The sequence below is a fragment of the Cyanistes caeruleus genome, chromosome 8, assembly GCF_971803275.1.
Source record: "Cyanistes caeruleus chromosome 8, bCyaCae1.hap1.1, whole genome shotgun sequence".
Taxonomy (NCBI): domain Eukaryota; kingdom Metazoa; phylum Chordata; class Aves; order Passeriformes; family Paridae; genus Cyanistes; species Cyanistes caeruleus.
This window is the reverse complement of record NC_141708.1, coordinates 29,204,213-29,216,591: the sequence shown is the minus strand read 5'-3', so window position 1 is coordinate 29,216,591 and position 12,379 is coordinate 29,204,213. Positions and strand designations below refer to the sequence as shown.

At 40.5% G+C, this 12,379-nt stretch overlaps 1 protein-coding gene across 50 annotated transcripts in view; it reads left to right on the top strand.

Annotated features, from left to right (window-relative positions):
• Nucleotides 1-12,379, top strand: part of ANK3 (ankyrin 3) — a 350,276-nt gene that overhangs the window by 241,611 nt on the left and 96,286 nt on the right. For all 50 annotated transcript variants that reach the window (XM_086899768.1, XM_086899761.1, XM_086899756.1 and 47 more), the window contains 7 exons: nt 2,040-2,237; nt 3,987-4,085; nt 5,766-5,864; nt 7,112-7,210; nt 9,227-9,424; nt 9,919-10,017; nt 10,744-10,842. In XM_086899768.1, the coding sequence (XP_086755894.1) occupies nt 2,040-2,237; nt 3,987-4,085; nt 5,766-5,864; nt 7,112-7,210; nt 9,227-9,424; nt 9,919-10,017; nt 10,744-10,842 (891 nt within the window). The remainder of the gene's footprint in view (nt 1-2,039; nt 2,238-3,986; nt 4,086-5,765; nt 5,865-7,111; nt 7,211-9,226; nt 9,425-9,918; nt 10,018-10,743; nt 10,843-12,379) is intronic.

Here is a 12,379-nt window from a genome sequence, read left to right as displayed (position 1 = left end):
TAGATCACTTCTTAGGGTCATTGTTGGGTTGTCTCTCACAAGAAGATTATGGGCCTGGAGAATACTCTAACATGTAATATTTTTATTTTGAATGAGGCACTGAAATATTAACTGACTTGTGTAAGGTTATAGAGTATCATCAACTACAACAGAATTAAGCTAGGTTTAGGGTATAACAAAAGGCAATTTTCCAATTATTTTGTCTTCATCAACTTCTTCAGCATCCAGTCTTGTCTCTTGCTTTTCTCTTGCGTGACATCTGGCTAGTTGCTGCACTTCCCTTGTCCATTAAATTTTTTATCAAGTATTTTGCTGGTTTTTCAAATTGGCTGTGTTTTTTTCATCCATGTCAGTCTTTTTTGTACAAGTTTCTCCTATAAGGGAGTCCCATAACAACTTTTCAATATTTTACTCCATTAATAAGCATGGTTTATTGGCTGTTACTGTGAAGAATGACACTTTTCACTCAAAGGATCTTTCTTATAGAAAAGCAGTGTTTAAAGTTTCATTATTTTTTTTTGCTCTCACCTAAAAAGTATAATCAGTTATAAACTGGTACCAGGAGGATTTGGTGACAAAGGGAAATCTATTTTTTTGTTCTACTGTTAACTACATTAGAAGACAATGGAAACGTTTAAAGTGCCTTGCTAGTATCAAGCTTCCATGCAGATAATTGCTGTAGTAGCCTTTGGGAATGGGAGAAAAGCTTATCCAAGCCAACATAAATCACAAGTGAGATGCCCATGAGATAATCTTACTTGAAAGATATTACTGTGTCCAAGAATATCTGTGTCTCAGCATTGCAAGTAAACTGCTCTCCAGTTCTGACAGGATTCGCCTGTTTGCTTTCACCATCCTGATTCCCTCTCGATTTAAAATATTGTTTTACTGCGAATTTCTACCTTTCTTTTAAGTGGTTGTTCTTGCTGTTATCACATGGTCGCGGGAAGGGTGAGGGATGGGTCTGTTTCAGCGAGCCCAAGATCTCGGCTGGTTTTGCCTCGCTCCTTTGCCTTTGCTGGCTGCGGTCACATGAGGGCACTGCGTCTGTGAGCAAAGGTTTGTGTTTCACCATGCAGACACTGTGTACTGGCAGACACAGCTTCTGAACTAAGTGTGCTGCTAAAAGAATAGCTTCTGCACTCAAAACTAATTTTGGCATTAGAAGAATTGAAAAACCCCTACAGCTGGAAGAAGGAGCTATGCACAGCTGCTAACAGAACATCTTTGATTCTGGCAAATATTTTTAATCTTTCATCATGAAATAGTGACAGTCCTTTCAACTTTTGAGAATTTTCTCTCATGGTTTTACTCTGGAAATATAATATATTTTAGCAGCTTGTTCACTATTTTAAACACTGCAAGAAACAATTCACTGGCACATGAGTCTCTCAGGTGTTTCCCTGGTGGAGCTTTACCATTGCTGCTGGTAGGTCACAGCATGAAGGTTTTTTTCAGAGACTTTTAGCCCAGTTGAAACTTTTGGTGTTTTGCCACTGTGGACTGGGAAGAATGGTCTCCTGAGTTGGGTAATGTGGTGTAAGCATGTGTACAAGCCAAATTCAGGAAAACACAAGTGCAGAGATGAAGGAAGGCTGTAGTGCTCACTGAGTGATGCTCTGACCTGTGCTGTCATGCCTGGTTTATACAGGCCACATTTAGTGAGTTTAGTTCAGTTTTATAAACCAGTAAATTCCCTGTCTGGGGTGTTAAAAGTCACAAAGTGCTGTTCCTAATGTAACTCATGTAAATTGAGCAGCTTTTCTGAGCCATACTGGCAGAAAACTGCTACATTTAGAGCATCGCTGGTGTGTTATGATGGTTTTTCAGTGTGGGGCTGCCTACAAATGCTAACAAAACAAGCTCCAGATTCTGGAGTAAGAACCTCCATCCTTACACTGAACATGTTAAGTTTATTTTGGGTGCTCTCTGGGCTTGTAAAATTCTTCATACAACAAACACTCCAAGAACAATGCGGAGGAGTTTTCCCTTCTCTGAGCATCCTCTAACCCATCCATGCTGGGTCTCTCTGTTGGCAGAATGGTTTGTCTCCTTTGCACATGGCAACACAAGGGGATCATCTAAACTGTGTTCAGCTCCTGATTCAGCACAACGTGCCTGTAGACGACGTCACCAATGACTACCTGACTGCGCTGCATGTTGCTGCCCACTGTGGCCACTACAAAGTCGCCAAGGTTCTCTTGGACAAGAAAGCCAACCCTAATGCCAAAGCACTGGTGAGTGAATACACAGCAGGGCGCTGTTCACGGCTAAACAGTCCTGCAAAGTTGTGCTGAGACTTATTGGGAGTTATCTTCTGCCTGCTGATGGCTGGCAGAGAGGAGCTACTGTTATTGCCGCAGCCCAAGAACAAACGCTGGAGGTTCCAAGTGTTAATAATGTATCCTGCAATCAGATATGACCTTTGCTTGCAGACAGTCAGCAGTGATTTATGAATTTCTAGTGTACTAGAGCACTTTTGCCTCCTGGTAGCTTTTTATGATAACGAATAGATGAAACAGCTGCAGACATGACTGCTGTAGTTTTTGGTATGGAGAGAATACTTGTTTTCCGAGTGTTTGTACAGAGAAAACAATGACGTTTAAAACTGAGGGAATTTTAATTCTCAGTGATATGAAACAATAAAAGGTAGGAATGAGTTACATAATGAGTATTTGTGATATTCTGTGTCAATGGAGTCATATGCCTTTCTACATTAGAAACAACTTCAGCAGGAAATAACATTGGTGCAGTTAAACTGCATACAAACAGAATACATTAATGCCTTTTGTTCAAATTGCAATCGCAATCCATTCTGTTTAAAATGTCTCTTTGATTTGTTCTTCAATAACTGCTCCAAAAAATTTACATTCTGACATGAATTGGGTTGATTGGTTTCACAGCCTGATACTAACTCATTCAACTCCTGAAATGTTCCGTGAGCTCCTGAAACCCTCACAAGCCATGTGGGATTGACTCTCTTGAAGACAGTACAGGCTCCACAGATTTTCTTCTCTCAGCCCTTGTGCTTTTTGTGTTAGATCAACCTGTATTCAGGTGTCTTTGGTCAAGCTATTATGATATATGAAAGAGACCTGAGCTCACCCTGGACATTGTGCACTGCCAAAGAGAGGGGTGAGAGCTGCTACACTGGAACAGACAATGACATGGACCTCACATCATGAAAACATACAATAGTCTTTACTATATGGCAGGTAAAAAAAGACAATTTTGACCAGATCTGAGGGACCAGCTCTGCCAATTGTTTTCAGAAAGTTCTGCAAAGGCTCTTTTGTACCGAGTAGCATCAGCATTCAGTGCTCCAATGTTACTGTACTAATCGTGGGTGCTCTGGATAGCCTATTTTCCTGATTTACCTTTTTTCTGTGTTATCATCTCACACTAAATAAGATGATAATTCAAATGTTCACTGCATTGCACACATCTTTTTTAAAGGAAGGGGTGAAATACTTGTAGTTGCAGTAAGCTGAAAGGTAATGAGTGGGGAAAACAAACAAGTGAAAAAACTAGTAAAAAGGTAAAAGTAGTTTAGAAGGTTAGAAGATGGAAATTCCAGAGCCTGTAAAAGGTAAAGTGCTTTTTTCACCAGTAGTTCTGAAAGGCTGAGAGAAAACCAACCAAAAATAGCCACCCCAAATTCCCCAAAAATTCCAGCAGAAACCCCCAGCCAGTTTGAATATTGTGAGCAAAAAAGGGTTTGATAGTTTTGCATGAATTGAGATTTTTTTTAAAAATAAATTAATTATTGGACTGGGCAATATATTTAATAATTAAAACTGGATATTGAAATAGATCTTTAGCTTCTCATAAATTTTTACTTTCTATTACATGTAAAATGTAGTAATGCCAAAATAAATTTGGGAGTTGTTCCTTTAAAATGGAAAAATCTTTTATGTGAATTCCATACTCATTTCTATTTTTGAATGGCATGAGGCATCAAAAAGTGTGTTTTTTCTCATTTTCAGAATGGTTTCACACCTCTTCACATTGCCTGCAAGAAGAACAGAATAAAAGTAATGGAACTTCTTCTAAAGCACGGTGCGTCAATTCAAGCTGTAACTGAGGTAAGAAATGTTCTTTCTATGCTTGTCTTTGCTTTTCCTACAAAATTTATTGTAACTGTATTGATTAGAATTTCAATCTTTCTGAAAGATCATGGACCAATAAAGTCAATAATTATTTTCAACTAGATATTATGAAATAATAAAAATGAACAATATGAACAATATGAACAATAAAGTCAGTTGCCCTAATGAATCACAAATATCTGATATATGTTGGGATTACAGTGAGAATAATAAGTGAAATGTAATAAAAAAAACTTTCTAAAATCTACCATTCCTGCCAATTGTTTTCCTGTAATTTAAGGCACTGAGGATGAAATTTGCTCTGTTGCAGACATCGAGGTGAAGACTATGTCTCACTGAAGTCCTTTTTAAAAGGTGGTTTAATTCAGACCTTGTTTTGGCTTTCCATGAAGAAGTTATATTCTCTCACCATCATAAGACATCACAAATCAACTAGACAGAAATCAATATGCTGTCACTTCAGTCAGCATGAGATAGTCTGCACCCAGTTCTTGGAAAAATTCTGAGATTAATTAAGTAGCTGTGGGAGTTTTTATCTCCATGTATGTATATTGTACCAAGTTAGGAGAGGAGGAAAAATCACATATATGAATGTGTGACCACTGTGGAATGTTGGAAAATGACAGGGAATTCTATGGATTAAACAGGGTGCAATGGGAAATAATTCATCTCCACAAAACAGAGTTTGATTTAATGTGCATAGGGCTGTTCTAACTATTCAGGTCCCTTCCTGGCTTGCTTGAGGGCAAAGAGTCTGCTCTGGCTACAGTTCATGTAGTTTCAGACTTGCACTTAAAAGTTTTTAAAATCATTTGCTAAATTGCTTGAAACAGGTAAAAGAATTAACACACTCAGAAAGTTATTCTGCCTTCCTGTTCATGTTGCTGTTCCTGCACGAGAAAGGAAGATAAGTGTTTTCCTCACTTCTGCCCTCCGGGGCTTGTGTGTATCTGTGAGGAAGCTGCCTAAATCATGGGGATTTCCAGAGATCCACTGAGCTTTTTCCTTCTCTTGACAGCAAAATGCCCTTCTGAAGCCTCTGGTCGACTGTTGGTACAGCTGTGCAGAAGCAGTTGTGAGGAGGCTTTAGGGTGATTCTACATGGGGAAATATTAACTACTGATTGGATTTTTAAAGCAAAATCCTTGAGGTCATGCCCTGCTGAATGACTGGTCCCTTCTTTTTTCCTCTCTTCTTCTCTCTCTCTCTTTCTCTCCAACTGGGCTTCCATATCCTGTGTAAGGGCAGTGGTGCAGATTCATGATGGTGAACTTTTTTGCACAAGCCAAATGTTTCAGAAAGCCTTGCCTTTGTACCAGGAATGCTTCTATCTTTATGTTTTTCCTGTTCCAAGACGGTATTTAGCAAATGCCTAATCTTAATCTTTCTTAGCTATGGTTGATTTTGTTGATGAAGAACTACTGAATTCCTAGAACATTTATATGTTTGCTCATGAACCACAATCATAGGTGTTTCCAATTCTTCTCCAATTCCCTTTCATTTAAGCACATGTATATGATTTTAAGAAGATAAAACCCTCTCAGAGGAGCAAGCAGCTGGGTTTGCTTGCTTTAGAAAATGTTATGTTTTCCTCTGGCGTTCCAGTAAAGGCATGTGGAAGTAGGTATTTAAATTGAGCTTTGGTCTGTTTTTCAGTCGGGCCTAACTCCAATCCATGTTGCTGCCTTCATGGGACATGTAAATATTGTATCGCAGCTAATGCATCATGGAGCATCCCCCAACACTACCAATGTGGTGAGTCACAGGTTTCCTTTCAGCAGGGCAGGACTGGGAATGAATGATAATACCTGGGCGCAGTACTGGGATGAAGTGCCTAATTCTGCTGTCCATCATCAGCGCCTGTGGCTCGTGCTGGAGTCATGGGGAGGTGTAGCCTGCTGACTCCTACTTGGGAGATGCTTGGCAGGTTGAGGAAATTTCCAGAGGGGCTGACCCTAAGCAGGCTCTAATCTCTTGATTTTCTGAAGTAAAGAATGAGAACATACTGTAGCTTCTCAGAAGTAACTTTTGAGATCTGTGCTTGAATGTTGAGCGCTCTTTTCCCAAGACCCCAGGGGTCTGCCATTTAAGGAAAATTCAACAGATTGCAGCAGATTGTGGGGACATATTGCCTGTGTCCATCCAGCCATCCGAGTGCACTCTTCTGCTGGCTGTGTGTTGCGTGCCCCAAGGCTCCTGGGGCATGTGTAAAAACTGAACTTATTCTTAGATGGGTATTTGAAAGCTGGGTAGTGGAAGAGAAGCAGAAGCTTGTTGATCCTCTAACAGTTAGGCCTCCTTTTCACTTTCCTTACACAAGTGCTGCTAGAAGACAATATTTTGTTAAAGTCTTCACCTGATGATTCTATTAAATTATATAAAAATACAACCCCTTTTGTTAATTAGCAGGTGTTTGTACCTAAAGACATATTGATACCCAAAAATGTAGAAACCACTTTCTCTCCTGAATTGTTCTGGTTTCCTTGGATTTGTCTTTCATTAAGTCCATGAAGCTTTAGATGAATGTACTCAGTAATGAGTTTCTTTTTCCTTCTTGTTCAATTGCCTCAGTGCTTGTCAGATAACAAATGATAGTAGAGGCATAAGGCATTACAGAAGGAAAGCTAAATATATGTGTGCCTGAATATACAAAATTTGAAATACATTTTTTATACTAAATTCAGCTCTATTTAAAAAGACATAATTTTAACATTGCTAATATAATACTAGTAATATAAAAATTGCAGTGTCTCTTTTCACCAAAAAATAATGACAATGGCACTATTGAGTTGGGAGATTGACCCTGCAATAAATTGCTTTGCAGCATACAGTGACAGGTCAAATATTGATTTAATCTTACATCTTACAGACAATTACAGCAGAGTTTTCTAGTGCTCATTCTGAGCTGGGTAGCCGGTATTTCTGTGTTTATAAAACACGCTGGTGTTTGTTCTTCCTGCAGTGTGTTTTTAATTCTGTTCTGTTTTTGCTGCTGCATGCAGAGAGGAGAGACAGCGCTGCACATGGCAGCCAGAGCTGGCCAGACAGAGGTCGTCCGGTACCTGGTACAAAACGGAGCCCAGGTGGAGGCAAAAGCCAAGGTGAGGAGATGGCCCAGGTGTAACAAACCTGGATGATCTGTACTGGACAAAGCAAAGACTCACATCATACTGTGTGTGTCCTTCAGGACGAGGAAGAGGGGAAGCCAAGCCTTTGTGATGCCCACTGATATTTTGTTATGTACTCTCTCTTTGTAGCCACGAGAGATCTGTAAGAGACAAGGCAGAAGAAGTCAGGTTGATACCATCCCAATTTTTAATATAAATTATCATGTGTTTGAAGACCTTTATTTTGAAGTGGGACTTCAGGAGGGAGAGGAATTCCTCAAATCTGTTTTTATTTCAGCAGAACTGAAAACCCTTGGCTTCTGGTGTCTCCTGTCATGTCCCTAAAGCAACAGTCTGCATGTATTCAAAAATAGTTAGACTTATAAAGAACACCATCTAAGGGAAGGAGGCACAGTGAGAGAATGTGGCAGAGGTCTGAAAAGAAGGAACAGATCCTATAGAAACAATTGCAGTTGGGGAGGGTAAGGGTGGAGAAAAAATAAATGGTCAAGAATCATGAAAGAACATGCAAAATTATGGAAATCAAAGAGTTCCAGGAAAGGAGATGAATGGGTGTGCAATAAATAGCAGTCTTAATAGGTAGTCAGGAAATACTTTTTTCCCCAAATGATCATAAAATGGATATATCCTTAAAAAAATCTAACTATTTTTCATTGTGGAATTATCTGTGAATTGGGTCACAAGTAAGTTTACTCTTAAGATGATCTACTTATAAGGAACTCTGACTAAATATTTATAGCTGGTACAGTTTATATTTGCAAAGACCCTGACAATAGAATTGATTCATGTGGTTTGTAAATCTCCAAAGACAGTCTTAAAAGTGAACAGCTCATGCTCAGAAGCAGTCATGCAAATATTTTCTGAGTAAATTCACAGAATGATTTGATTTGCGCAAACTGCCATTGTCTGTGATCAGTTTGTTATCATAAATAACAACTAAATCCAAGCAGTAGATAATACACCAGTGCTAACATCAGCTGTGAGAGATTTGTGGGAAACAGGCACAAACTGGAATCATTTAAGAATCACCTAGAGAACTGCCCTGTAGAGCGGCAGCATTTATATCCTGACATGCTCCCACCCTAAATCCAAAGATGTAAAGTAACTGTTGTAGGATGGGCGTAGGCAGAAATCTCCCTTGAAGAGAACAGCTCAGAACTACAGGACATGGGGTAGAAGTGCTTGAAAGGTAGGAAATTCAGCAGGGGAAAATGAGGAGAGAAAGATGCTTGGCCACGCAGTTGTGGTAGTGTTCTTAATCCAAAGATTGTACAACAGAGAAGGGGGAGGACAAAAATACAAAACAAAATAATGAAGAGGTGAGATATTATCTCTTAAATGCTCAGAACAACAACAACAAGGTCACAACACCGTAATATTTTCAGTGAAGGAAAAGAAATGAACCATGAGATTCATGACAGAGAAACACCTGTACTTAAAACTATTCAGATTATTGTCTTCTGAATGAGAAGTAGAAAGTGATTAATTTCCACACCATGCTCTGTCATCAGTTACATTTATGGAAAAGTTAGCTGTAAAATACCAAAAAATCATTCACCAGTTAAAAAAGCACAAGAATTATGATACTTTATGCAAGTTTCCAAGCAGTAATTGATTGAACTATTATATATTGCTGTGAAACATAAAAGAGATCAAGACATGAGGTTCAGAATTACATACTGGCTTTGTTTTAAGAAAGAAATGCAAAGCAAATTGAGGCAAATCTGGATAAGGAAGAACTTGATGAATGTATTAACTTTTATGGATTATGTCACTGTCTGGAATTGTTTGTGATGCACTAACAAAGTGCAAGGTGTCTTTATAATATACACAGAAAAAGCCAGTGTGCAACATTCACTATCTAAGACCTCAGTAGAATTAACGCTCATCTGCAATTTTGAAAAGTGACAGAATGTTGGCAAATATTTTGTGTCCCAACAAGAGGCACAGTTTTCTCATGCAGGCCTGTGTTGTTGCCCCTGTGTTTAGGATGACCAAACGCCGCTGCACATTTCTGCCCGCCTGGGAAAAGCAGACATTGTGCAGCAGTTGCTGCAGCAGGGAGCATCTCCCAATGCAGCCACCACGTCAGGCTACACACCTCTGCACCTTTCTGCTCGGGAAGGGCATGAAGATGTAGCTTCTGTTCTTTTGGATCATGGTGCATCTCTGTCTATCATTACCAAGGTAAGCAAGCTGCAGGAGTGGCAGCTGGAATCGTAAAACATGCCTGTAGCAAGGGCTGCTTGTGAATTAAATACTGCAAGAGTCATACATGTGTACAGTGTAAGTGTATTACATTATTATTACATTTTATTAAAAAGGTACAAAGCTTCACGCTTGTGCCTCAGGACCTGATATATAACACATCCCAGTGATCAGACATGCATTTTCTTGGAATGGATGGCATGCAGCGCAGAAATTCCAGGTGGGTGTTGATAGGCTTGCCCTTGGGACTTTGGTAGTGTGAAGAAAGGAACCAGCTCTTTCCTTGTTTAATGTAGATAGTGCTTTGCCTTGCAAGGGAAAGGCCTCCAGACCCCACAGTGCAGCTGGAGATCTGCAGGCTTGCTGCCTGTACTCAGGACTATATAATGGGGTGGATGGAAGCAACTGCAAGAGACAAACCTTGCCCTGAGAAAGAGTGCCCAGGGCTTCTATATTACTACTTTCTCTTACAGAAAGGATTTACTCCACTACATGTGGCTGCAAAGTACGGGAAAATTGAGGTAGCCAACCTCCTGCTTCAGAAGAATGCATCTCCTGATGCTTCTGGAAAGGTAGGATAGAAGAAGCCACTGCCACTTGCACAGCAAATATCTCAAACCAGATAATATTTTACTAATGTCCTTTTACCTGCTTACCATCACACTAGTATCCACAGCATGGGTTTAGCTGGATTTGGTTTAATGTGGTATTCCAGTCCCTGCAAACTCAACAAAGTGACTTTTATTGTCATTAATTGACAGCAAAGTGATGTGCTCTGTGCTCACAACCAGGGGAATGGAGACAAACCATTCCCCTGTGTTCCTACCCAGACTATTTACAGTCCTTATCAGAGTATTTGGGTAGCTGGCTCTGCTTCCCCAGGTCTCATGACAGGAGGGGGCGGGGGAGGGAGGGGGGGGGGATGGTAGAGGCCAATAGGACCTCAAGCTTTTTAAACGAGCCTAGCTTGGATTTTTACAGATCCAAGGGGCAGTTTATTTATCCACTGCAGTAAAAGGAAAACATTGCCAAGGGTGAGACCTCCTTACTCTGGGGGCAGCACAGGTATGTGCTTCTCAGTTCATCTTCCCTGGGAAAGGTGAATGGGCTTTCACAGCTTGGGAAGGATTTCCAAATTTGTTTTATTTTTTGATTCTAAAAGTTCCCAAAGACTATGGATACATACATGAATGAGTAAAAAAAGTGTTTTTTCACCTCATCTACTGGAATTTTCCAAATTCCTGAATTTCCCCTGGAGAGTCTATAACAGCACTTGTTTGTTCTGCATGTGTTTTTAGAGCGGTTTAACACCACTGCATGTAGCTGCACACTACGATAATCAAAAAGTGGCCCTCCTCCTGTTGGACCAGGGAGCTTCACCTCATGCCTCTGCCAAGGTACAAATACTGGCCACTCTCGGGGAACAATAGCCAGGCTTTTTATGTTGCTTTATTCCCTATCTACCCCTGTTCTTTCAAGGCTGTGTATGTTTGAAGTTACAGGAGGCTCAGTGACCTGGTTTGTTAATGTCTCACATCCATGTAAAGCTGCTAGAATAATCCTGCAGGTGAATAAAATAGCAATAAAAAAAAGCAAATAAAGATGCAGAAACACTTTAAATCACCAGTTTGTCTCAAAAAATACCGAGCCTTGCTGTCATTTGCCCAGCCTCTTCAGCAACTTCTCCAAGCTAGCTGTCTTTGCATCATTGTATCTTAAGATTTGTTCAGGGCGAGCTTGGGGTTAACACCCAGCTATACAGGGTTACTTCTGTTAGTGCCACAGGGTGGCATTGAGGCAAGATACGTTTCTGAGCACAGTATATGTAATTATTCAGGTGCTTCGCAATACTTCTACCTCAGCTTAAATGGACTGGCAAGAAATAAAACTAGTCACAGCCCTGCTTTGATTGTAATTCACTGTAGGCAAGACCATACCTAGTGTAAGGTTTCAGAGGATATGGAAGAAAAAATATGTAAATTACTCTGGTAGTGCATAGAACAAAGAGAATTTAGAGAAGCTTAAACTGTCTCTTTTGTGGATCCCTGTTTTAAGTATGGGATGGATAAATACTGTAATCTATCTATGTGTAATTGATATTTGAACAGGAACATTAGGTAAAGCAGGATGAAAACATAAGTAGGTTAAAGCAAGTTAAGTGCAGTGTGTAAATACCTCATTTGAAACAACACAGACAGTTTCCTTAAATCACTGCAAAAAAACCCCAGACCTGTGGAGAAAGGAAAGCAAGTGGAAAAGCCAGTATTGTAGTTAAATGGGCAGCACTCCTTGATTGCCTTCCTCTTACACATGGCTGAGTGCAGCCATAGCACTGGAGGCCTTCTGCGTGGCTGAAGGAGAGGATGGGGTATGCCACGCATGGTAGATCCCAGAGTTTGTAGTGCAAGGAGGGGGAAGTTAAATGGACATGGACTGCCAGCAGCAATGGTGCAGTTTAAAATCAATGCTGTCGATAGTGGCAATCTGCCAGACCAGTGCCCCAGGGGGGCAACTGGAGTGATCTCTGATCTTTCAGTACCGCAGCACAGCACTCTCAAGTGCCACTGGGGAGAAGAAAGGGCCTTCTGAAGAGGATGAGAAAGCACTGACCCAGTTTTCACTGAAAGAAGCTGCCGGTGGGAGCTGTACATCCTGTAGGGGCAGAGATTGCAGCAGCCCCTGCCAAGGGCTTGGGAAGTCCGAACCAAGGTGGAAGCCCTATAGACTGTGGTACAGCATTGCACAAACTCATCTGTCAGGTCACCTTAGCTTCCCCATCTGTAACAGAACAGTTCTGCAGCTGCTACTTCAGGCCTCCAAGTGCCAGCTGTAAGTGTGCCTAAAAGAAAGCATTTGTTAGTGTTCTGCAGCAAGTGAGCCACGGCAGCAGCAAGCAGAGCGTCAATACTAAATAAAATTAAACATAACATGTTT